We start from the raw sequence: 23,713 nt of genomic DNA on the forward strand, positions 1-23,713 counted from the left end.
GAGGAGAACACCACAGTGAAAGCAGCTGACTTGCTTTGAACACAGGTACCATCTGGTTCTCTTCCAGAATGAATATCTCTGGAGTTTTTACCCAGAGAAAAATAAAGATAAGGGATTCTTTGAGTAGCAGATGGGTTTTTTGCCTTCATTTTGCAGAGTTCGTTAGTAAGTACATCCCTAGTGCATTGTAGAATGCTGGCAGGAGAGTAGAAATATTCTGCTATCAGAATGATACTTCACAGTGATCTCTTGCCCAAGACATTTGGCTGTATATCTGTTTTTCCAGACCCTAGAAGAAGCTGTCCGCCAGACTTAAGTGTCTGTCATTTCATGATACACTTTTTCAATAGTACAAGTTCAAGAAATAGAAGCCGAAGTGTAGGTGTCTGAGTTAATTTTCTGAGGTCTACTAAATTAATGGAAGCCTGCCTAATACTGTCTTACACTAGAAGTGGGATTCAGTAACTTAAACATGGACATCTGCATAGTGCCATTTTAGCATTGGTGTCTTCTCTGTCCTCCGGTTCCCATCAGTCTTGTGACTACTACCTTTTTGTAGATGTCTTCATGGCTGATGTCATCTTCCAGGCTCTTCCTTCCTATGCTTAGGCCACTGAATCCTACTCTAGGTATGTATGTTACAGTGAACTAGCTCACCCTGTAAGATGGATTCACGGGAATTTCACTCATTATAGTAAGACCGTAAGTGGTGTGTGGTAGACCCCTACACTGGGTATTTTAATGTGGAGATCTCTGCCAGGTATCCACACTTACAAGTTTTTTTCTGTGGTACCAGCAGAGCTGTAGGTTAGTGCTCCCATCTCATCGTAACGTAACATGTATTTTGTTTCTGGATAAGTAAGTGGATGAGTATTGACTTTTTTCCTAGAACTTAAGTTTTAGAAATTATGTCCCTGAATTATACTGCTCATGGGTTCTTTTGCTCTTTCTCCTTCATCTTGGTGGCTCAGGCTAAATGAAGGTAAGAAGTGATCTGTATGCAGAGACTTTATTTTTTTTTTAGGATTGCAGGGTATGAACAGACTCAGCATATTTGTACAGTAATATTTAGAGTTAGCAGTAAACCCACACTCTGAACAGTTGGCCAAAATCCAACTTGAACTAGAATCTGTAAGTAATATTGTTCTGAGGATCGTTCACACCGCTAAATATTGCTAAAAGAAGTGTAGTAAGTTTTTCGCAACTTCTTTGCCTCAAAGTCATCCTACCGGGCAAACATGCCCAAAAAGGGAATCTTTTCATGATACTTGAGGTGAAAGCTCAGATGAACAGTTCCTCTGTGGTGTTGCTTTTTAATAGTGTTGAACCTGCACCCAGCCAACAATTTTAGGTTTATCTTTGTGTGATGACCACGGAAGCCAACCTACCTGAGTTACTGTTTTTGGAGCATCCCATTTGTTTCTCATAAGATTGTTTACAATCTGAGATGGTAGCTATTTATGGAGGGGAAATACTCAGAAAAGCCCATGTACAAATTTCAGGGGTTTATTCTCATGATACTGAACCTTTTTCATCTTTTTCCAAGGTCAGGTTTTTTTAATTCCTTAAGGACCACAAGTCACTTTCAGTTAAAAACTTCAGCAGCAGAGATGCAGGTGGAACAGTTTAGTTTACTTGTTGATTATATGAGGCGTGCAGAAAGACAGAATTCTCTTGCACAGGATTCTCATTGTGGTTCTCATCCTAATTATGAAGAAAAAAGCAATCAAAAATTAAGAACATCTGTGGTGAAAGATTGTATCTGTACCTGTTACCTGTAAAGCCATCCTCTAAATCAGTACAGGATTAGCCTTTCTCTGAGAGAGTGATGGCAGAAATTTTCAGGCATTATTTGCCACAAATAAATCAATATATCTAGCCAGTGAAAAAAAAGGTTCTGCTCTGTCACCATTCATGTAGTTTTTTTTTACCGATCACCATTTTTAGTTTTTATGTCTATAGATTTCAGTACTTGAAAGAACTTACACAATTATTTTTCTCTGGAGATAGTCTCTTATCTCTTCCATTTCAAATTTTTACAATGATCTGTTTAGAGGCTCATTTGTATAACACATTTCATATATAGATGATGTTACTCTTTTTCTAGTCGAGCTCATAGTTTCCATATCATTTTGGAAGTACTTGTCCCCATTAAGTATGGAAAAGGATTGGGCCAAGGTCAAGGTGAACTAACAAGTATTGGTAGTAACAGAGGTGAAGTCAAATTGCTCTGGACTAAGGGCATGGTTTTTTTTAGATTGAAACTATTCTATATCACATCAGCTTTTGCTGTAGGAAGTTGCAGCTGCATTAAAATGATTGTTTGAATTGGGTGTGGGTTTTTTAATGGATTAAATTGCAGGGTTACGGGGAGAGTTTTTCTCCACTTACTTTTAATATGCATTTAATTGTGTTCAAGTGGTTGTAATAGTAAAAAAATATGAATTACAAGCAGTTAAATAACACTTGGAATGTGCAATTTTCTCAGTAAAATTGGTACAAAATGACTGCTCAATTTTTCCAGAATGGAAGCCAACACCCAGAGAGAAATAACAGCTCTGAGACTCTGTGAAGGACACCCGAACGTAGTGAAGTTACATGAAGTTTTTCATGACCAGGTATTTTGAATAAACTGTAATCACCACCTACCAAACATATTGCCATGTGTTTTCCCAAGAACTTTATGCACTTAAGCATACTGTAATGGTGGAGGCAACTTTTTTCCTAGGGCTTTTGTCTAGTCAGTATAGAAAATGAAGCAGAAATTCTGCATTCAAACAATCTTACTCTAGCAAATCAAAACTGTATGTGAAAATATTAGAGGCTCAGATTCTGTTCATTTTTCTGTTTTGTCTTTGTTTATCACCATACAGTGTGTTCATGGCCCACTTTCTTTATCTATGATACTGGAATGTGTTATCACCTTTCCCCCAGGGTTATTATAAATCTTAAAACGGTATTTGTGAATTAATTTAGAAATGCTACATACAGAGATTATGTCTCTATTTTCCTGCACATTAGTAAATTAATGGAGATAATCAAATAGCTTGCCAAATTACCAAATGTGAAAGTAGAGCCTCTATTTGAAAATCTATTAAGATCAATTGAGTTAGATACCTTAATTGTCTTTTTCCTTTAATGTAATACAAACTCCACAGTATGTAATAAAAAATTATTTGATCTGAGTTGGGAGTTGGCCCTGGTTTGAACTGGGGTTTTGGACCAGATGTCCTGTACAGCTCCCTTTCAACCTAGACTACTCTGTGATTCTGGTCTATAATTTTGTAATGGAACAAGGGGTCTCCTGCTTCTCCACATATCCCAGTCTGTCCCTCTCATGCTGTTTGTACTGGGACCAGCAGAGAGCTCAAGTTTAGCACTTTAAAATTAACTGAGAGGATACCATGTCTGTACTGCAATTTTTAATGACAAGAAAGCCCTTTTTTTACATATATGGACAGTATGAGTACACATGTGTAGAACAGGACATTTCTTCCCTTTTTTTTTGAGTAAAATGAATATATTAAATCTAAAAAAAGGGTTCTCCAGACTGCCCTACCACTGATAGGCTGCTCTCAGCCAATCAACCCACTGTATTTTTAGCTGGTTCTGGTATGTCCCAGCTGTTATGTTTCAGATTATTTGCGCACAGTATTCTGAAGACTGAAACTGGTGAAAATCTTCTTGTTTTGACCTTTCTGCAGTTTGTCTTGATAAAAAAAGTTTCCGTTTTTAACTTGTTCTAATACCCGTCTGTTCAAATTCCACATTATATAATATTGGGCTGCAGCTTCTTGGTGTGCCGGAAGTTTTCTAGTGAAAAACGTCTCTTTATCCTTTCTAACTTCCCTGTCAGATATTCCCAAGGCATAAAAAAAATTTGCAGGAGAGGATATCATTCAAGCACTACCAGACACTGTGGTTGTTCTAAGAAGTGTTACTGTTTTCTGTCCTCATAGCTGTGCTTCTGTTCTTTGGTATCTAAAGTGTTCACCTTCTGACTATTGCTTTGAATTCCATTTTTTTTGGATGCTTCCCAGAATGTTTTTTCTTTGCTTGCAAATACTATTTTGTTACTGTCATTCATTGAAGGAAAGAGCTAGAAGCCATGGCATGCCTACATCCATTGCCTTTTGAGAATGCTGACTTCACTTCCTTGTTCTAAGATGTCTGCTGTTTGTTTAATGGCAAGACATTTGGATTGCAGTTGATTGTGTGCCTGTGTTGTCATCAATAAAGTCCCTGCTTATTGATTGCCTTGAAAAGAGCAACCTTCTAAAAACCCATTGCTTTTTTTAATTAAAACAAATGCTCTTTGATTTTTGGGAAGATGCCTATTGTAATTCTAATAATGGAGTAGTTTTGGCTACTATCCTGTAGGAGGTAAAATCACAAGTTCTAGATAGTCTTTGATTTCAGAGGTAAAGTTTTAGGATGTTTTTAAAGGATTTCATAACATTGAAGTGATTAAAGTCTTTATACGTATTAATAGATACGTATCCTTATATCAGAACAGGCTTAAGAAGCAAAAGTTTAGCTTTTACCAGCTTTACTTGTTAGCCTAAGTAAAGCCTTTTCATCTCCCTACAAATTTATCCATTTAGCTGGTGGCATTGCACCAAAACATGGGTGCACATGAGCAAGACATTATTCTTCAGTCTCAACAAGACTGATGGGGAAAATGCCATCTGAGATTTGGTACTTTTTTTTGGCCTTCCAAATTACTACAAACAGCAGTGCTATTTCTTCAAACATGAGAACCTGTCACAATAGCACCTAACTCCTGAGTGAATATTGGTTTGTAATGTTAGATTTCTAACATGCTGTATTTTTACTGTTTCAGCTTCACACCTTCCTAGTAATGGAATTGCTGAAGGGAGGAGAATTGCTTGAACGTATTCAGAAAAAGAAACATTTCAGTGAGACTGAAGCCAGTCACATTATGCGCAGACTTGTTTCAGCAGTGAGCCACATGCATGATGTAGGAGTTGTCCATAGAGATCTGAAACCTGAGGTATAGTGACTTGTGTGTATATGTATATGTTTAGACAATGAGTTATTAAATGTCTAGAATGTGATGTATCTCTGTTTCTCCAGCCTTTGTTACAGAGTTTTCTACTTCTGTATTTTAATTTGATGTGACCAATTCAAGTTAGCAAATTCTGTCAATATTTTTCTGTTCATAGATAGAAGTAACCGTTAGGAAACAGTTTTAGTTCTGTAAGCAATCTCTCTATTAACTTAAAAAACATTCTTTGCCTGTTTGGGAACATTTTTCACTAGCATGTATTTATTGTGTGAAGCAGTTCATAAGCAGAGCTAGGTTGCTTGGGTGTTTTGCCTGTATATTTCCACCTTTTGTTTGATCTTAATTTCCTCAGTACGGCTTCTTTTCCAGTTAAGTACAAAATGAGCACTAACAGAAGCGTGTGATTTGTCTTCAGTGAGTTCAGTAGTTTGCCAAAAGAAACAATTTGTTAATATGTATTTTTCAGTAACTGCTTTTCTGATATTTTTGTTCAGCAATATTGTGCCTTCTAGACCATTCTGTTTAGTATTATAAAATTGAGCACTCGCTTTGGTCTGCTTCCTGGAGCCAGTGTTTTCTTGGGTGCTTTTGCCAGCAATGAGTTGGGATGTACGTTTTCTCAAGTCTGAAAATAGTGTAGATTAATGTTGATTCATCCAGTAAGGATGTTATATTGTAGGGTGGTTCATCAGCCATCATACCCCAGGAAATAGGTGTTCCTTTTGTAGTTGGAGTTAAAAAATTAAACACCATTCCTACTGATGTTTTAACTTTTTGTAACATACTTTCTATGATATGAAAGACTTGGTATTTTATAGTAATTACAATTCAACAGCTAACGAAGTCTTCTAGATGTTGCTAGTTGTTTTTGAAAACCAATCTAAAGTATATGAGTTTGAAAGAATCCCTGTCCTGGAGTCCTGTTCTAAGAAAACAGTTAAATAGGGACTACTTTGAAATTCTAATGTGTGAGTTGAAAAAGTCATCAGAGAAACTTTTTCCAAGAGTTACATCATCAGGGTAAGAAAACAGCTTTTGAAACACGTAGTTATTAAAAGGATGAAAACAACCTCTCTTTCTCTCTTTCTGTTCCTATCATCTTAGTCTTACTGCCACTTTGAATATAAAGGCACAGTAAAGCAGAGCTTCAGCTGGTAAATTAGGCAGTCTTCAATTCTACGTTATGTTCAAGAACAGAAGTCTGGGAAGTCCAAGTAATGAAGGGTTAGCAAACAGCTTGCAGAATCCGTTGCCTTCACAAAGTTGGACTTAACCTGCTTGTCTCTTTCCTGCTTATTTTCAAAGTTACTATTTTAGATTCTGACATGAACATAGTATGGGATATGCCAGTTTCCCAATATAGATATGGTTAGTGCACTTCTCGGTAAAAAGATATATAGGAAATTCTATTGCTTTTCTAAGAATTCCAGTCAGATTTTTTGATGTTTAACTTCGACATCTAATGTGCTGCTGATAATTCTTTTTAAAAAAAAGTCTGGCTGATTAAATGTAACTAAGAGTGAGACTTGTTTAATTTCATGGACTGCAAGGCTTCTGTTTAACAGTAGTAATTAGATCACATTTGTTGGTCTACAAAAGAGAGTGGAAGTACTTGGTAGAAAATAAAGAAGTCATAGGAATAAAGAGTTTGTGTAGCATGTGTGATCATATTTGGAGCCTCTCAGGAGGACTGTTTCTGTGATCATTAATCTATAAACTGAGTTCTAATGATATTACAACAAAACATAAGTGAAAATGTTTTTTATGTATCCTAAAATGTGTGGAGTATAGCTGTAAATATTTGGGGGGTGGAGGGTTTTGTAACATGCTTTATTTGCCTAATTAACAGGAATACCTGAACCCGGTGTAGGGTACTTGGGCTGCACCTTTCTTTCCATGAAAGGAAAGAATAACCAATTTGCTTCTTATCATAAGAGAGGTCTTTTTAAACCAATGTTACTCATTCTTTATTTACTTGTAGAGTATGTAACATCACCATAGAAAATAAACCTATTATATTAATCATTTTTCCTTGCTGCATGAATATTTTTGCTGAAATTAGGCTTCCTTTAGATCGATTTACACAGCAATTAAAAACTAACTTCTCTGAATGTGCATTAAGTGATATCAGCAGTACAGAAAGCAAAAATACCAACATACTCTTTTGTAGCAGATATTTTCTTTTATCCATAATGAATGCTCCCAGGTTCTCTGTATTGATCTGCTAGCAGTCTAACAATCATTTTTTACCCTTGTTAATGAGTTTGGAATTAATTACTTTGTGTGAGTCATTCACCTTTTGTATTACAAAGTTAGATAGGACTATAGGATTTCTAATACTGAGACTTTTCCTAGCATTCATAGATTGAACAGTAAAGGCAATAGCAAAATGATGTTCATCTCTCAGAAGCTGAAGGGAAGAGTAGAATTACAGTAATTTCACGACCATAGGGCACACCGGACTATAAGACGCACCCCCCAGGAGTCGGCAAATTTTGCAACTTTGTAAATCATATAAGGCACACCGGACTATAAGGCGCACTTTTTTTGTTTTGTTTTGGTTTTTTTGTTGTTGTTGTTGTTTTTTGTTGTTTTTTGTTTTTCAACGTGGCTCCGCCCCCAGCTCCCCCTGCACGGTTGCTGGCCGAGGCTCCGCCTCAACCCGGCAGCCGTGGGCCCCCGGACCTGCCTGTACCCGGCAGGGGCGGTGCCGTCAGCCGCCGGGCCTGCCTGGACCCGGGAGGGGTGGTGCTGCGGGCCCCTGGGCCCGCCTCCACCCGACTGCCATGGCACTGCCGGCTTCCCTCACGGCTCACACTTCCATGGTGGCAAATGTCGCAACTTTGTACATCATGTAAGGCGCACCAGACTATAAGGCGCACTTCCGGGTTCGGGGGAAAATTTTAGTCAAAAGGGTGTGCCTTATAGTCGTGAAATTAGTCTAATTTATAATTCATCTTGACCTCATACAGTTTTTCTGTGACTTAGCTTTCCTCTTGTATCTTTCTTGGCAAATACAAATACTCAGGGGAGAAAAAAGAAGCAGATTGCCTTATATTTTCCAAACTGATAACAACTTGTCTGTCTTCAAGTCCAAAGTGCCACATTCCAGTGTGTAAAGCTGGAATTCTCAGGGACTACTGTACCAATGTCTCAGCCTTGGTGTAAGGAGTAGGTTTGTGGTTGGACTGTTATGTGACCTTCAGTCCTTGAATGCTCTTGGTCCCAGGTCTCTTCCAGACCACATATCCATACTGACTTTGTCATGCCAGACAGCTCTCAGTGAAACCTCTGAGTTGTTTATTGGTGCCCTTCCTAACACCGCTTCATACCAAAGTGCACCTTTATCCTTTGCTTTTAAATGCATTCTTGTGCATTATTGTCCTCATGGTAATACTGTGTTACCACTTGAGTACCAAAAACTATTCAGTTACAAGATAGGAGCAGTGGGAATCCCCTACACAAGAAAGCTGTTGTTCACAATGTGCCAGAAGGAAGTGGAAGCTTAAGAAAATTTGCTTTTGTTTGAGGAAGAAGGCAATTCTCCCATCTCGACATGCTGATGTCTTAGGGTTTTTTTCTTGTCAGTGTTCTCAGAATTCTTTTCTCCACTGTTCTCTTCTGTGTATCCATTTTCATTAGTTGTTCCAGAACTGCCCTGACGTGCAGGTATGCAGGGGCAGGTAAATACAACACATTTCATACAACCAGAGTATTGTTATTTCTGCTTTTCTTTTCCCCCAGTGTCTCACAGCTCACCTTTCCTGTAAATAATGGAAAATTTTCTGTTGTGATAGATGTAGTAAAATAATAATATCAAGTTTTCTACCCAGTGGTAATATTGATGTTTGTCTTTGCTTTTCAGAATTTACTATTTACAGATGAAACTGATAATTCAGAAATAAAGATAATTGATTTTGGCTTTGCTCGTTTAAAACCACCTGATAATCAACCTCTTAAGACTCCGTGTTTTACTCTTCATTATGCTGCCCCAGAGCTCTTGAATCACAATGGTTATGATGAGTCTTGTGATCTGTGGAGTTTGGGGGTCATTTTGGTGAGTGATTGAGGTTTTTAACTATCATTTTATTGTATGTATTTACTTTTTGTTAAAATGCAGTGGACTTGAGATGATTTCAGGCATAAATTGGGTACATGCTAAATTCAAGGGAGGTGAAAATGCTGTTGCACAAATCGTATGTTGCAAAGACGGATTCCAGGAGCAGAATGTTTTTTTACCAAGTTGGAAATAAAATTTGACATTTTTGGTCCAGTCATCTTCTCAAAAAGATATATGCTTGCTAAGGGATTTTACAGGCATCCATATAATCTTTCTACAGTTTCAATTCAGAGAAGGAATCAACCTGTATTTCATATTTAGCAACAGAGTTGGCTAGAAATATACTGTGTTTTCTAATACTGCTTTTTTTCTTGTGACAGTACACAATGCTGTCAGGACAGGTACCATTTCAGTCTCAAGACAGAAGTTTAACATGTACCAGTGCATTGGAAATTATGAAGAAAATAAAAAAGGGAGAATTTTCCTTTGAAGGAGAGGCTTGGAAAAATGTTTCTGAGGAGGCTAAAGAGTTAATTCGAGGTAGGGATTTACAAGTATTTTATAAACATTATTTTTATTTAAAAAGATAAAATTTGGAGAACAATACATATCCAGATGCTCCAAAGTGTCTAACCTGACAGAGCAGTATGCATAACTTGAGCTATGTACTGATCTCTAATACAAGCAATGGGTAGTGATGGACACATCAGAATACATTACAAGTTGCTTGAACCCCCAGCAGTTTTCTAATGTGGTAAGATGTTGATAAGGTTAGTGGGGTTAGAAGGAACTGCAGAGCTTCAGAAAAGGTGAACTCATAACATTTAAAAGCAGAGTTTTTCTGTTATGAGATAAATGTCTTAAAAGCTAAGCTTTTGCAGAAAATTAATTATTACTATTTCTTTCCCATTGGCTATTTTTTAATTCCTGTACCAGGACTATGTCTGAGCTACTTCACTACTTCATTGACATTTGCTGTGCTTTGGTTCCCCTAAGCTTTTGAGCATCCAATTATGTTTTCATTATGAGCTAGACACCTACCTTAATGCTACTCAGATGTAGTTCTGAATTTCTGCAGAAGCAGACTTGTAAGGAATTTTTCTGCCAAAAATGTGGGGATTTCCAGATTCAGACTTGAGTGAATTGTGCAGGGAATCTGAGGTTTACTCTTTTGAACTTCACCCTAGACAGGTTTTAAGTGAAGAAATCATTTGGTAGTTCTGAGTTTGTGTGAAGAGAGATGAGAGTTATCAAACAGTTAAATATCAATTTTTTGCTCTTACAGTTCTTCTGAAGAGGATGATACCATAACACTGTGTGAACCTTATCTAGAATAAATATTGGCATACCTAGGATAAATAGTGACATTAGTTACTTATCAAAACAATGCATACAATTTTGTTAAGAAATATTTGCATTTTCTACTGACCAAAGATAAATAGCTGACAGTTTTAAAGAATATAATGTGTTTCTATTAGGACTTCTTACAGTGGATCCAAACAAAAGAATTAAAATGTCCAGCCTGAGATACAACGAGTGGCTTCAGGATGGCAGCCAGCTCTCATCTAACCCTTTAATGACACCTGATAACTTAGGCTCTTCAGGAGCTGCAGTGCACACATATGTTAAAGCCACTTTCCATGTAAGTTCTGAGAAATTTTATGTTATGTGCTATGTTTTGTGGTAGATGTGTCATCTAGATTTGTAAATGTTTTCTCTTAACAACAATACATATCTGTCCTTATAATTCAGTATATGCTTATAGCTGGATTTTTTTTCCTCCATAACATTTCCTCATAACATCTCAGATGGAGTACATGAAAATATGAATGATGAAGCAAGAATAATAAATTTCTTCAAGATATTTATAGTCATGAGGATTCAGGCATTGAGTGCTGTTCTTGAAACAGCTATAAAAAGTATTCTATTTCTTAGAGAAATCTATTAAATGGTTTTCAAACTTTTGTTTAAAAAAAAGAGAAGAAACTTTATATTTAACTGAACTATTTGACTTTTTGTCCTTATGGTTACTAAATTGAGGTAGAATTTCTGGAATATATTTAGCTCATGTTTTTTATATAATGGATGTTTTTTTAGTGGACTTGCTTGTCTACTATGATAAATTTGTTAAAATTACTTGAACTGCAACTGTATTTTACAAACATAGTGTTGATTCTCATTATACCCTCTACAGAGAATAAATCAAAATGGAGTAGATTTTTGCTGAAATTCTTGTGAGTGCTTTTTGGGAAGGAGAGAAAAAGGAAGTACAGTAATTTCACGACTATAAGGTGCACCGGATCATAAGACACACCTCCGGGAGTCGGCAAATTTCCGAACTTTGTCCATATATAAGGCACACCGGACTATAAGGCACACTTTATTTTTGCAGCAAGGATCTGCGCTCAACAAAGTAATGAATTAGTAGCAATCACACCAGCCGTGCTGTCTTGGGTTACAATACAGGATGTGATCAGAGTATCTATTCTATCACTGTCTGTTGTGACCAGGTGGGGCAGATCCTTATCTCTATGGGAGATATTCTGCTAATGGGCCATCCATTGAAACCAGTAGAGCATTGTTCTTTATCTTTGCACCCCCAATCCTTCCTCCAGGGAGTCATTTTCTGCTAATGGCCCATTGAGTGTCATTGTGACTGATAAAATTACTTTTTCCCATTGGGAGTTGCTCCAACCAGGGGGGAGAGCCTAACCTTTCCTACCTAGATAAAAACTGAAATTCTGGGACACCGAGTCACTCTCTTTTCTCTGGAATCCAGAGGAAAACTGGACTTTTTTTCCACATCATCGCTGGACCTTCGGAGGGAGGCTGCACCCTTTTACAAGACCACTGCTTCAACTGAACCACATCTGTCACTGCAGGAGGACTGCAACCACCATTTAATGGCACTGCTACCAACACCCTGCCTGATGGGGTGTCACTCTGACGGGGTGTCAGGTTGTGCTCTGACTTTGTGTCTTAGTTTGGAGGACAGGTGTCTGCTAAGAAAGGCAGGAGCCTCTCTTTGAAATGGAGAATGTAAACCCCCTCCCTCCAAATTATTATAATTTTGAAATTAAGCAGCTTAGGAGTAGCAGTTCTTTACTAGGGAAATTAAAATAATTCCTAATTCCCATATCTTTGCCTGAGAGCTACTTAATTTCAAAATTATAATAATTTGGAGGGAGGGGGTTTACATTCTCCATTTCAAAGAGAGGCTCCTGCCTTTCTTAGCAGACACCTGTCCTCCAAACCAGGACACGTGCTGAGCCCTGCGGCCCCACACCATTCGGTTCGCAGCTCGCACTACCGGGTTGGCAAATTTCCGAACTTTGTCCATATATAAGGTGCTCCGGACTATAAGGCGCACCTCTGGATTCGGACCAAAGTTTTAGTCAAAAGGGTGCGCCTTATAGTCGTGAAATTACTGTGATTGTTTCTGGGAGAGGTCCTGATAATCCAACATAATTTGTACTAAAAGAAAAACTGTAATGTAGAAGTGTCCTCTCTGAAAATACAGTGTTAAATAGGTTAAGGCTTAATAAAAGTACTTCTAAAGTAAAAAGAACAAGGAGAGGAAGATGCCAATCAGTCACGTTATGCATTGGCTCTTAAGTACCTGTAAAGGCTGGTAGAGTCATTGTTACGATAGGAATTAGTCAAGAAATTATATTGTACCTGTGTATCATAGGCCATTCATAATAAGTGATAGGGCATAAAATGTGTTAAATCTCTTGAAAAACTTTGAATTACCTTTTATTTTTAAACAGGCCTTTAACAAGTACAAAAGGGAAGGATTTTGTCTCCAGAATGTAGACAAGGCACCTCTTGCAAAAAGAAGGAAAATGAAAAAAACAAGTACAAGCACAGAGACACGTAGCAGCTCCAGTGAAAGTTCCCATTCTTCTTCCTCTCATTCTCATGGTAAAACTACACCTACAAAGACATTGCAGCCCACAAACCCTGCAGACAGCAATAACCCGGAAACCATCTTCCAGTTCTCCGACTGAGAAGCAGAGAATGTCCTGTCTTGAGGAGTTAAGTGGTTATAGACTTGGCAGTGCCTGTATTGTCTTCTCCTGCCCTTCCTCCCTGTGGCTTACAGGCTGCCATAGGAAGAGTCTGTTGCTTTAGAAATGTATTTTAGTCATACCTTTTTAGCTTTGTATTTCCATACATTTCCTTTTAGCGTTGTTTGGTATCACTGGATATAGTATATAATACTGTTATACAAACGACATTGTATTCTCTGAGGGCTAAATTACTGGTGTGCAGTCAAGCTCAAGGTAAGTAGCTGTGCTGCTCATGGTACCGCTTGGAAGAAAACTGTTCCTCAGTATCACTATCTTCCTCCCAGTTTCTTCCCCACTGCTCAAAGAACGGAATGCTCTGTAACATATAGAGAACTTCGGGATCTGCTCTTACCCAGCTCTGTGAAGAATGTTATGGAATTTGATTCTTCATACATGTAAAGAATCATTGGTACAATGCACCGAAGCAGTATAGAATTTTAAGCCTTTTAAATTTATGATTACAGTCTGTCCCATTTATTTGAATTTTAAGATCAAATTGAAGCACTATGGAACTCTTTATTTTGTTTAAAAAATAACTCCACATATCTTGTTCTAAACAACTGAGAATAGAAGTCTTAGAAATTTTTTTTAATTTATTTAATTTTTTAGAACACTTCTAGGGTAAAAGATATCTGATAAGGTGAGATGTCTAGTACTGTGATACAATAATTTTTTTTTTAAGTTATAAACTTCTAAAAGATTTTACAGATTCTAAAATATAATGCTATAAGAGAAAATTAAATTTCATATTTGATGCTTTGGAAAATGGTCACATGTTAAAATACCTATTTCAAGATTTAATTATAATTTATATATTTTTTTATAGTTACACAATAATTTTAAAATACTGAGATTTTTTTAAAGATAAGAAAACTCCAGTTTCGACATTTGTTATTATAGGGTCCATAAAAATGCATACCAAGTTATTTAAATTTTGCATTGTGCAAATCTGGCAGTCTAATAGTGACTGTAAAATATTAGAATATATGTTTTATTTTTTGCACTTTATAACATCCAAAGGAGATGCTTTAAAATAAAGTGCACTCAGATCTCTCTTCCTACAAGGTGCTGAGCACTGTTTTACTGGGCTGAATGAACTGAAATCCACCGTATTTGGTGGTTGTGGTCATTGTGAAGGAGAATTCTGTACTTTGCAGGAGTGAATCCCTGTATATTCCCCACTGTTTTCATTCCTTACTGTAAAATGCAAAGCTCTTTCTATCTTGCTTTTACATTGTATATAACAAATACTAGACCTGGGCACCTTGTGTAGTGTAGATGTTAACAACTTATGCACTGGGAATACTAAAGGGAAATTATATTGAACACTGTGCTTCACAACTTGTTCACTGTGGTGTTCTACAGTGAAGTATTTCCTACTGTGATAGTATAGTATGTACATAACTGTTTGGAATCATAAATGTGACTTAGAGAAACATCAGCATAAACTTTTAAATCAGTATATTTTATAAATTTATGGAGAGCTCTTTTATAGCTTGTATTCTCAATGACTAGGGGTAACTTTAAGTGCTAAAGATGACTCCAGTTTTGCAAATGCTTACATGTATAAGTTTCCACTGAAGTCAGAGAGGCTCCTTGTCATATGCCTAAACTTGTGTGATGGAAGACTAATTGACTAGAGGATTTTGTTAACAGCTGTCTTTATCCTAAAGTAACCTTAATCCAAACCCTATGCAAAAAAAGAAAAAGTTATAGAAATTGTTTATATCAGTAGTTTTATTTATAGAATTATATAAGATACCAGTATTGACAAATACAATACATCCATGTTTACAGGGACTGTGTGTATCAAAACAAGGCTTTGAAGCCCAACATGTTTGTTCTGTGTTTCTTTAATATTAATAATGGCATTCTGAGGTTTTGGAATTGCTCATGTGAAATAGTTTACTACTTTCTTGATGTGAATGTCAACAGTAATTGCAGCATTAATTTCAGGTTGATGTGAATATTGAGATTTGCACTGTTTATGTAGAAGTAGTATATTTAAAGATCAGTCTATGTGCTAATAACACAACCAACTTTAAGTGGCCGATGTTAAAGTATTGAAAAATAATTGTCAATGTAATATATTAAGGTTTACTTTCTGAATGCTCTCTTTGGAAGTAATCTCAATAGTGAACATGGCTCATTTGTAAAAGAATACTTTTCCTTTCCAGAATAAACTTACTGTAAATACAACAAACAATCCACCATTAATACTTGTTCTGCAGACAGTACAAATGAATTGGGAGATTGGAGAAGAGGTAATTGCTTGTAAAGTTTGCACTTTGAGGAGTTCGTGGAACTTGTTGTCTTCAGGATGAAGACAACAAAAATCAGTTTCAGTCTGTTTTTATTTAAGTGTAAGAATCTTTTGGATACCAGGTGGATTTGGAATATTTTGACCCAGCAATGTTAGAAACACTGAACAGTTGTTTCCCTGTTGGGAAATTTAAACTGTTTCTTGGCAAACTGATGAAACAACAAGAATATTTGCACAAGATACTAAATGCTACATAATGGCTGTATTGTCAATCTTTTTTTCTGCACAGGTTTTGAGAGACTGTTGAGACTAAAGTTATTGCAATACATCACTTGTATCAAGGACAACTTTTATAGCTGAATATTTCTGTGTCTTCTTTGTGCTCTTGTGGTAGTTGTTTAATAAAAATTTTAACCCAGGGTATTTCTTTTGGGCAGGGCTAAGTACACATAGGTGTCACCTTACATTTACTTTGAACCAGTTACCCAGGGTAGCTAAAATGTTTATGACCTCTGAGTGCCTGCTCTAGCAGAGCTCTCGAGGAAGTGTATTTGACACTAAGCTGTCTGAATTTTTAGATTAGCGTCTTTCCATAAACAACTACTGTTGTACATACACATTGATACATTGAAACTTGAGTTGCAAACTAGACAACTCAAGAGTAAGTTTATTTCTTGTTCTGATGTCCTTGCAGGAGAGTATTTACTCCTGGCAGAACTGTGTTTTAATCTGGTGAACAGCCTGGTCATGTAAAGACCGTGGGCTGTATTTTTCATACTCAGACCAGTTTTTCAAATTTGAAGTGTACAAGTTGATCTTCATTAGTACTATAAATACTTCATATTGTTTTGGTGGAGAGATGTTACACTTTATGTGTATACTCAGATTAAGTTTTCTTCACAGTGCTGCTATACCTCAATCAGTTTTAATGTCTAATAATGATATCTGTCTGCTGTCAGAAATACAGTGCTGTCAGCAACGTTGTAGGCAGATTTGTGTGAAAAGCCAAATTTCTTATGAGTAAAAATTTCAATTAGTGTGGGTTTAAGTACTCAATATCTGGTAAAACCATTTCTTTGTAATACTTTTAGAAACACAAATATTAGTAGTAGCAGGTAATTCTGCTAAAGGATTTAGAGAAATACAAAGAAAACATGATTTACTGTTCCTTAGTGAAATTTCTATACTTTAAGGGAAAGAATCGGTGTATTTTGGCATATATATTGTTTAATGCTATTAAAAAAAAGAAACCCCATTAAATACTTCATTAAACAGGGGCAACATGTATTGCATCACAGAATGGATTGAGGCTTCAAATTTATTCTGCTGATGGGCATATTTTCTCAGCCCTTTTTCATGCCTACTTTTCTGAACAAGATAATTCCTACACAGCTCTATACCTTCTCAGTCATCTGAGAACAGAATAATTCTCAGCAGAAAATGTGTCCATTGGTTGTCATGAAATGTTGCACAAGCATCTTACGTTTTTAATCTGTGCATGGGTTCTCTGCATGCATGTAGATTCATGCTGTATTGCATGTCTAGATCTCAGTTTAAAGTAATATGCCTTGATTAAGATAACTTGTATTTTAAAAATGGGTTCTAAACTCACACACATTCGGAGGATCCCAGAGAAGGGGGCTGCCACAGAATAGGAAAAAGGTTATAGGAAGCCAGAGGTGAGAAGCTTCTGGGAAGATACTTTCTGGCTATCTCCATGTGCATGTATTATTCACTGAGAGTGAATTGCAAGCTTTCTTGACAGTTGTCCAACATAAACATTTCCTATCTCTGCAAGTCCCTGAGTATATGTGTGTGTGGTTTATAATATCTAGTTCATCATATTGAAAGTATTTGTTATGTCTCAAGTATCGTTCCAGGTGTTATTACCAAGTTAATGATCTTCATTCTTTCCCCCATAAGTGACAGTCTTTTACAATAATGTAAATTTCAAGAAAACATGTATTTTGACAACCTTCATGTTCTGTGTGATAGAAATGGGAGACAGCAACTGGTTGGGAAACAATTATAAGTGTTTAGGTAGAGATTTTATGGCTGGTCTGACTAATACTTTATTCAGTAGTAGAAAGGAATCCATATTATTCACATGTAAAATTGCTTTTAAAAATTGGCAATCAATCTAACTGTATTTAAAAGAGTCATGCAGAAGTCTGCTAATTTCCTTTGAAATGCCAATAATAAAGGAAAGAAAAACAACTCTTCTTTAATTGCTTCAGGAACTGCCAAAAAACCTAACAGATGAAACTGTGAACTGATGGCAAACTTCTTACGGCTTTCTTAATATGAAGATACTTTTTAACAAATCCAGCATCAAATCTTAAAATTGGTCTCATTTATGTTCATTTGATTTTCCCCAGTTGTTTTTTTATTTTGTTACATGTGCAATTGTCTTAGTATGATTATGATTTATTTTTGTAAGTAGGAGAAAAATTAAAGGATTTAAGATTAGGCCTTGTGAATAACCAATATAAATCTGTTTGGAAGGGTAACCATTTCAAAATACACATATATATTAATGATATTTGCTGATTAAACTATGTCTAACCAAGTACATTTTATCTAAGTTATGGTTGTGATTTTCTGTGACATTCAGCTATGCTAAATAAGCTTTCAAGTGTAAAGTCTTTGGAATTTAGGAAAGTGAGAAGAAAGGGGGAAATTTAAAGATGATGCTATAAAGAGGGGACAATGCTTGAAATTTGTCCTTAGGTTACTTGAGGTGACTTTTTACAGCATGACGGTATCATTGTATGGTCTGGAGAAGCTCACTCGTTAGTAACAGTACCTATGCTTTTTTCCCTTTAAAAGTAATACGCAGTGGAGAAGAGAAAATAAATTCACAAAAGCAGCAAATACCTCAAAGCTTTTCTCACGTGTCTCCTTAATGAGTTCTCATCCTTTAAACAGATAACTCTGCTGTACGTAGCAGTTTCTCTTGTTGAAACCTGCTTGAGGGAACAGGATCCCACTCTCTGGTGATGTGTACACTGTAGAGGGATGCTACAAATTAGAGCTCAGGGTGCTGTGTCCCTGCTGCTTTTAAGTTCAAATGTTCATACAATTCTGCTTAGTGTGTATCACCTTGTCAGTCCAATTGGCATGCAGCTGTGGCAGGTCAGTTGTAGTGCTGTCAAATTGAAAGGAAGACTTGAGATCTACTTCAGGACCGAAGTGAGAACAGGCTTTGAATATTAACATACATCTGGATTACAGAAATGAATAAAAGTTTGGCATTGGCTTTCAACCTTGACAGTCTTAAGATGTTCCTGCAGCAAATATGGATGCTTACAGATATCTTTACAGTATTGATCTCTTTCACCTGCAGAGAAAGAAACCTGCAAAATTGTTTCTTGCCAGATAAAAACTTTTGCTGGAGTTCTAGTGGAAAAAATCATCCTAATTTCTACCTTTACCTTTGAAGCTGTAAAAGCAAAAAATGAGTTGGTGACAGATTCTGACAGCTGGTTATAAAGGAGCAGGCTCTGTTAATTTGCAGTGAGAGGAACAGGGTGTTCTATTTCATGTGTCAGTGTGGGCCGGGAGTGGGGAGAGAGAAAGAGATGGGAAGAAGGGAATGCTGAGTGTTTTGCCTCACTGTAATTTACAGGACATTCTGGTTGCACACCATTGCTTTTGAAGGAGCAATGATCTCCACATTCAGTTAAAATCTTTTTGAATTAAAAAAAAAAACCCACACAGATTAACCTGGCACCTTTTCTTTTTGGAAACTCATTTTCAAATGTAAAATGCTGCATTGTGGACATTGATTTCCTTAATGCCAGTTATCAACAGATTACAGTGAAATGTTCTTTCTGGCAAATACACACCTCTCTAAAATTTTTTGTCATGCCAACAGAGTGCAAAACTGTGTGATAAAAGTTTATCAAAAAGCAAGAGAAGTAATTGAATTGGTTTATTTTGTCCAATGTTCAGAAAATTAATCAGGATTGTGGGAGTGAGTCCAGAGGATGATTCAGAATTTGATGGGAAAAGTACTAAAAGAAAGGATAATTTTGTGAATACAGTGGTGGAGAAAATACAGGAAAACTGTGTTCTAGAAGACTGCTCAAGACTTGTGGAAGATTGGTGGAACCAGACATCAGGTGAATGCTTCTGTCTCTAGAACTGTTAAAACCTAACCATGCTTATTTGAAGGATGATAAGGCCATCCTGTTCTGTCAAGAGCCACAGGTTTTAGGAAAATCTATTTCTGGGCTTCTGTCTTGGGGGTACTTCTCCTTATTTGCAAGTCTGTTTAACCACCTGGGTATGATCAACACTTGGCAAATCAGACTCTTCCACTGTCTTGGAATGATAACTGTAATGAAGGTTTTGATCTTCAGCAGCCTGTTTTCTGCTTCAGGCTATAGTGTTCAAAATAGGAAGAGTTTTGGGGGGGTTTTTTGGGTGGTTTTTTGGTGGTTTTTTTTTTTGGTTTTTTGATTTTTTTGTTTTTTTGGTTGTTGTTGTCGTTGTTGCCCTGCATTGTGTGGTTAACCACTATGGTGGCTTCAAAGTCAATGCAAAGCAATCTGGAGAAGTACATCTTGTAGTTGTTAACAAGTCAGCCTTGGATTCCCATAGGAGAAGCTCTTGCCAGAGCTGTGCAGAATGCAGAGGAATAGCGTGGGTATTCCCCCCTGTGCTAGCTGGTGGTCTGCATGCCCATTGTTCTTCTGACTCCTGAAGTTGTGTGTGCTGGGAGCTTGTCTTGCAGAAAAATGTAAAAAACAATAAACCAAACATCTGAATGTTAGGCAGATGATACTTGGGTAAAGGCAATTTTATTCTTAATAACCAGAGAGTTTATTGGCTGTTTATTGCAGTTGATGGCTGTTGCATTATGCATGACTTCTAGGCAGTAGGGAGAAGTATCTGAACAAGTCTCTAACACAGACTGATAGTATTTGAGCTATTACTGATCTCCAGCACTGTCAGGAGCTTGGGTTTGGAGGAAAATGTGTGAATATGCCTATATGTGGTAAAATCCTATGGTGTAATGCTATCATCAAACCTAAAGAATCCTGCATTTTTCTAGTACATATTGGGATTAAGTATGTTATGCAGGTTTTGTGTGGGTTTTTCAGAGGATGTGAATATGGTATTTGCTTGTAATTACTATTGGTTTTTACTCCCCATATAGTATATATTTAGTTCTGTTACTTTCCTGACCATTCTATTTATGTTAACCCACTTATTTCTTTGATTTCTGTAGTCTTTCTGCTTCTCCTGAAAGGTAATACATGGGTATTTCTGCCCAAAAAGAACTGTAGTGTCAAATGACTATTATACAGAGGAAGTAAAAGTATGAAGAAAGGCCATGCAGTAAACATTTTCCTTTATCAGTGTGTAAATACCCAGCTTAAACTGCACTGGTCATTAAATAGGTCCTTACTCTTCAGATGACTTGACTGACAAACAGAATGAATAGTGCTAGAAGTACAAAAAGAACAGTTGTTAAAATAACTAAGTAATTAAAAATTTTGGGCAGGGGAAGTGAGTGCAAACCGAAAGGTACAAGCTGAAATAGCACCTTCAAACTTGGATCTAAATATACTCTGAATAAGGTGCCAGATCTGACTGGCTGACTTATCTTTTACGCTTTGAAGTAGAGCTAGGTCAGCAACAGGTAGGAGAAATCAACTTTGTCCTGCAGATGTGGAACTTCAGATTTTCGGGAACCTGTATTTGGATCCAGCAGGAGCAGTAAGAGGCTAAAACTGGCAGTTAATCCCTAAAAGCTTTGTTTGTGAATCATCTTTGTGAAGATAGATGAAGTCCAAAGGAAGATAGTTCACATCCATTCCCAGTGAGCTATAGTCACAGTAACATTATTGTTTTCTAATTGAGTTTTTACCAAGCAGCTAAAAAAAGCATATATGCTGTTCTTACCTTATCTGTGCTGATAGCATAATCTCCAGAGCAGTGAAGCAGACTGGAGGTTACATTCTGTGGTTTCACATGAATGCTAGGCCTTTTTGAGATTTCTTTGATGTTGTTACTGTATTTTAAATGAATCATGTTTCAGTCGTAATCTTCTCTGGAAATACCAATTTGAGCTTTTCATGGAAAGGAACTATGACATATCAGAGGATAAGAACAGGAAAAAAATTAATTTTAGAGAATCCAGAAGCTGAAAGCAGAGTTTGTCTTTTGACCTACAAGAGTGTTAGGCAATAGAGTTTTGAAAGATTGAGTTAGACAAGGTAAGGTAAGCTGTAGAGTGTAGAGCTAACTGAGTATTGTTGGAGCGTCAGAAGTGTAATACTGATCAAACCGGTGAGACCAGAATTGCACACAGTGCAGTGCACACTCCAGTGCAGATTACAGCGTGGGCTACACTGTGGCAGAATGGTGCTGGCTGCTTTGTCCTCAGTAGTCTCTTGGTGATGCCTGGTGTTCTGTAGACTGCCACTGCACAATGCATTAAGGATTTCAGGGAATTGTCTGTGATTTCCTGACATCCTGTATCAAATATGAATCAGTTGTTTCAAGACAAATAACTTGTGCTTGACCAATTCATGTTGCCTGAAAAACATTCTGTCTTGTTTTGGAGACATCAAGACTGGAAGAAATCTGCTACCTCTTTGGTATTTAACCAAATAGTTAATTATTGTGATAACTTAAAAAAGGTCTAATTTCTTATATAACTTTATTTGGAGCAGGTCTCAACTTTTGTTTTGTTTTGTTTTTTGTTTTCTGGTTTTGTTGGGTTGGTTGGTTGGTTGGTTGGTTGGGGTTTTTTGCATGATACTTAATTTCCAAAACATAAGACTTTTTTTTTCTTATTCAGTTGTTATGGCAGAAACTGGTGACTTGTCAGGTCTCCGAAACCATATTTGCTATGCAGAAATAGCTGCTCACATTTATGTTACTGGATCCACTCCGTGTTGTTTCTGACTAGTAGGAGTATGGATATCTTGGAATTTTCCCCAGCTGATCCTAGAAAGTTTCCTCCCCTCTCTGCTACGGAACCTTGCTTTTGAAACACAGTAACGTAGCCCTGTATGCAAATTTTCTCTTCGGGTCACATCAGGCTGGGCAGACTGTGTTCTCCCGCTGTCTTCCACCCTCCTTTGGCACATAGGCACGAGCCCAGTGTCCTCAGGATGCCCCTGGTGTTCCATGACCTGTTCAAAGGCACATGATGAGCCCCAGGGGAGCCACTCTTTGTTTAAGACTATTTGTGCTAATTCTGGATCTGCTGATTATTTAAGATTTCTTTTCAGTTATTAAGATAATTGAAATATCTAATTTAAATGAATGATTTCTCATTCTTTCTAAACACAGAACAAAAATAGTAGCTGAGCATTCCGTTGTCGCCAATGTTTTTCTTGCCTCTGGATAGTAATATACTGATGATGTTGCTAAAGTTATTCATTGTCCTCGGCAACTTAGCCATTTGTCATAGTACTCACAACATACAGTATTTTCTGTCAATGTTTTAAGCTGCCTACAGGTTTAGAGATTTTCCGAAGTTATATGTAGCTTTTTACTCCCTCTGGTGGTCTGGCAGTGGAGCTGGCAAATAGTTTTAGTGTCGCTGACTGCAGCAAGCAACACGTTTGAATGCAGTATGACATTTGTATTTTATTTTTACCCTTAAGAAATAGTAAAAAATGGTATATGTCTGGTTTTCAGTTTTGTAAAGTAGAGGCCTAATAAAATGCAAACCTCTTTTTTCTTTCTGAAAACATATAATTACTATTTTTTAAAAAAATCCAGAATACTATTCTGGACACTGTTTTCATAAGTAAGTCGAAAGAAAAGGAAAACATCTTTGCCTCTGAAGTTCAATTTGTCTAGGAATACTTTCTTTCTTAAGTTTAAACTGGAGATCAAGCTATAGTCTGGGTCATGTGTAGAATTTAGCTGAACTGTGTCTGTAAGTTTTGTTGTTGTGTGAAGACAGTGCAGGGTCCCTCTTCACCTGCTTGCCTACAAGCAGTGTTGAACACCAGTTTGAAGTAGGGCAGGAAAGAGGCATGGGAGTAGCACAGTGGAAAACCCCATGATTAGACCCTACCCTGGCTTTTCCCTGAACTTAAAAGTAGCCAAAGCATTTATCTAAAATCCTTACGTCTTTGAACAACACTGAAATGTTTTACATTGCCTCAATAAAAAATGTGAAATAGCAAATTATGACATTTTTCTTCCCATTTTACCTCCTATTTCTTACTACATGTAAGAAAGATATAGGATAGCAAATCTACTGGTAATCGACTGGTACCATACCATTGTAAAAGTACAGTTGTGGAGCAAGTGGC

The 23,713-nt window shown here is 36.9% G+C and overlaps 1 protein-coding gene across 2 annotated transcripts in view; it reads left to right on the forward strand.

The window, feature by feature from the left end:
* RPS6KA5 (ribosomal protein S6 kinase A5) overlaps positions 1-23,505 on the forward strand; it is a 79,059-nt gene extending 55,554 nt beyond the window's left edge. For both annotated transcript variants that reach the window (XM_033062084.2, XM_033062085.1), the window contains 6 exons: positions 2,525-2,618; positions 4,844-5,014; positions 8,895-9,086; positions 9,470-9,629; positions 10,568-10,731; positions 12,860-23,505. In XM_033062084.2, coding sequence (XP_032917975.1) covers positions 2,525-2,618; positions 4,844-5,014; positions 8,895-9,086; positions 9,470-9,629; positions 10,568-10,731; positions 12,860-13,099 — 1,021 coding nt within the window. In that variant the 3' untranslated portion in view covers positions 13,100-23,505. The remainder of the gene's footprint in view (positions 1-2,524; positions 2,619-4,843; positions 5,015-8,894; positions 9,087-9,469; positions 9,630-10,567; positions 10,732-12,859) is intronic.
* Positions 23,506-23,713: the final 208 nt, after the last annotated feature.

The sequence above is a fragment of the Catharus ustulatus genome, chromosome 6, assembly GCF_009819885.2.
Source record: "Catharus ustulatus isolate bCatUst1 chromosome 6, bCatUst1.pri.v2, whole genome shotgun sequence".
NCBI lineage: Eukaryota > Metazoa > Chordata > Aves > Passeriformes > Turdidae > Catharus > Catharus ustulatus.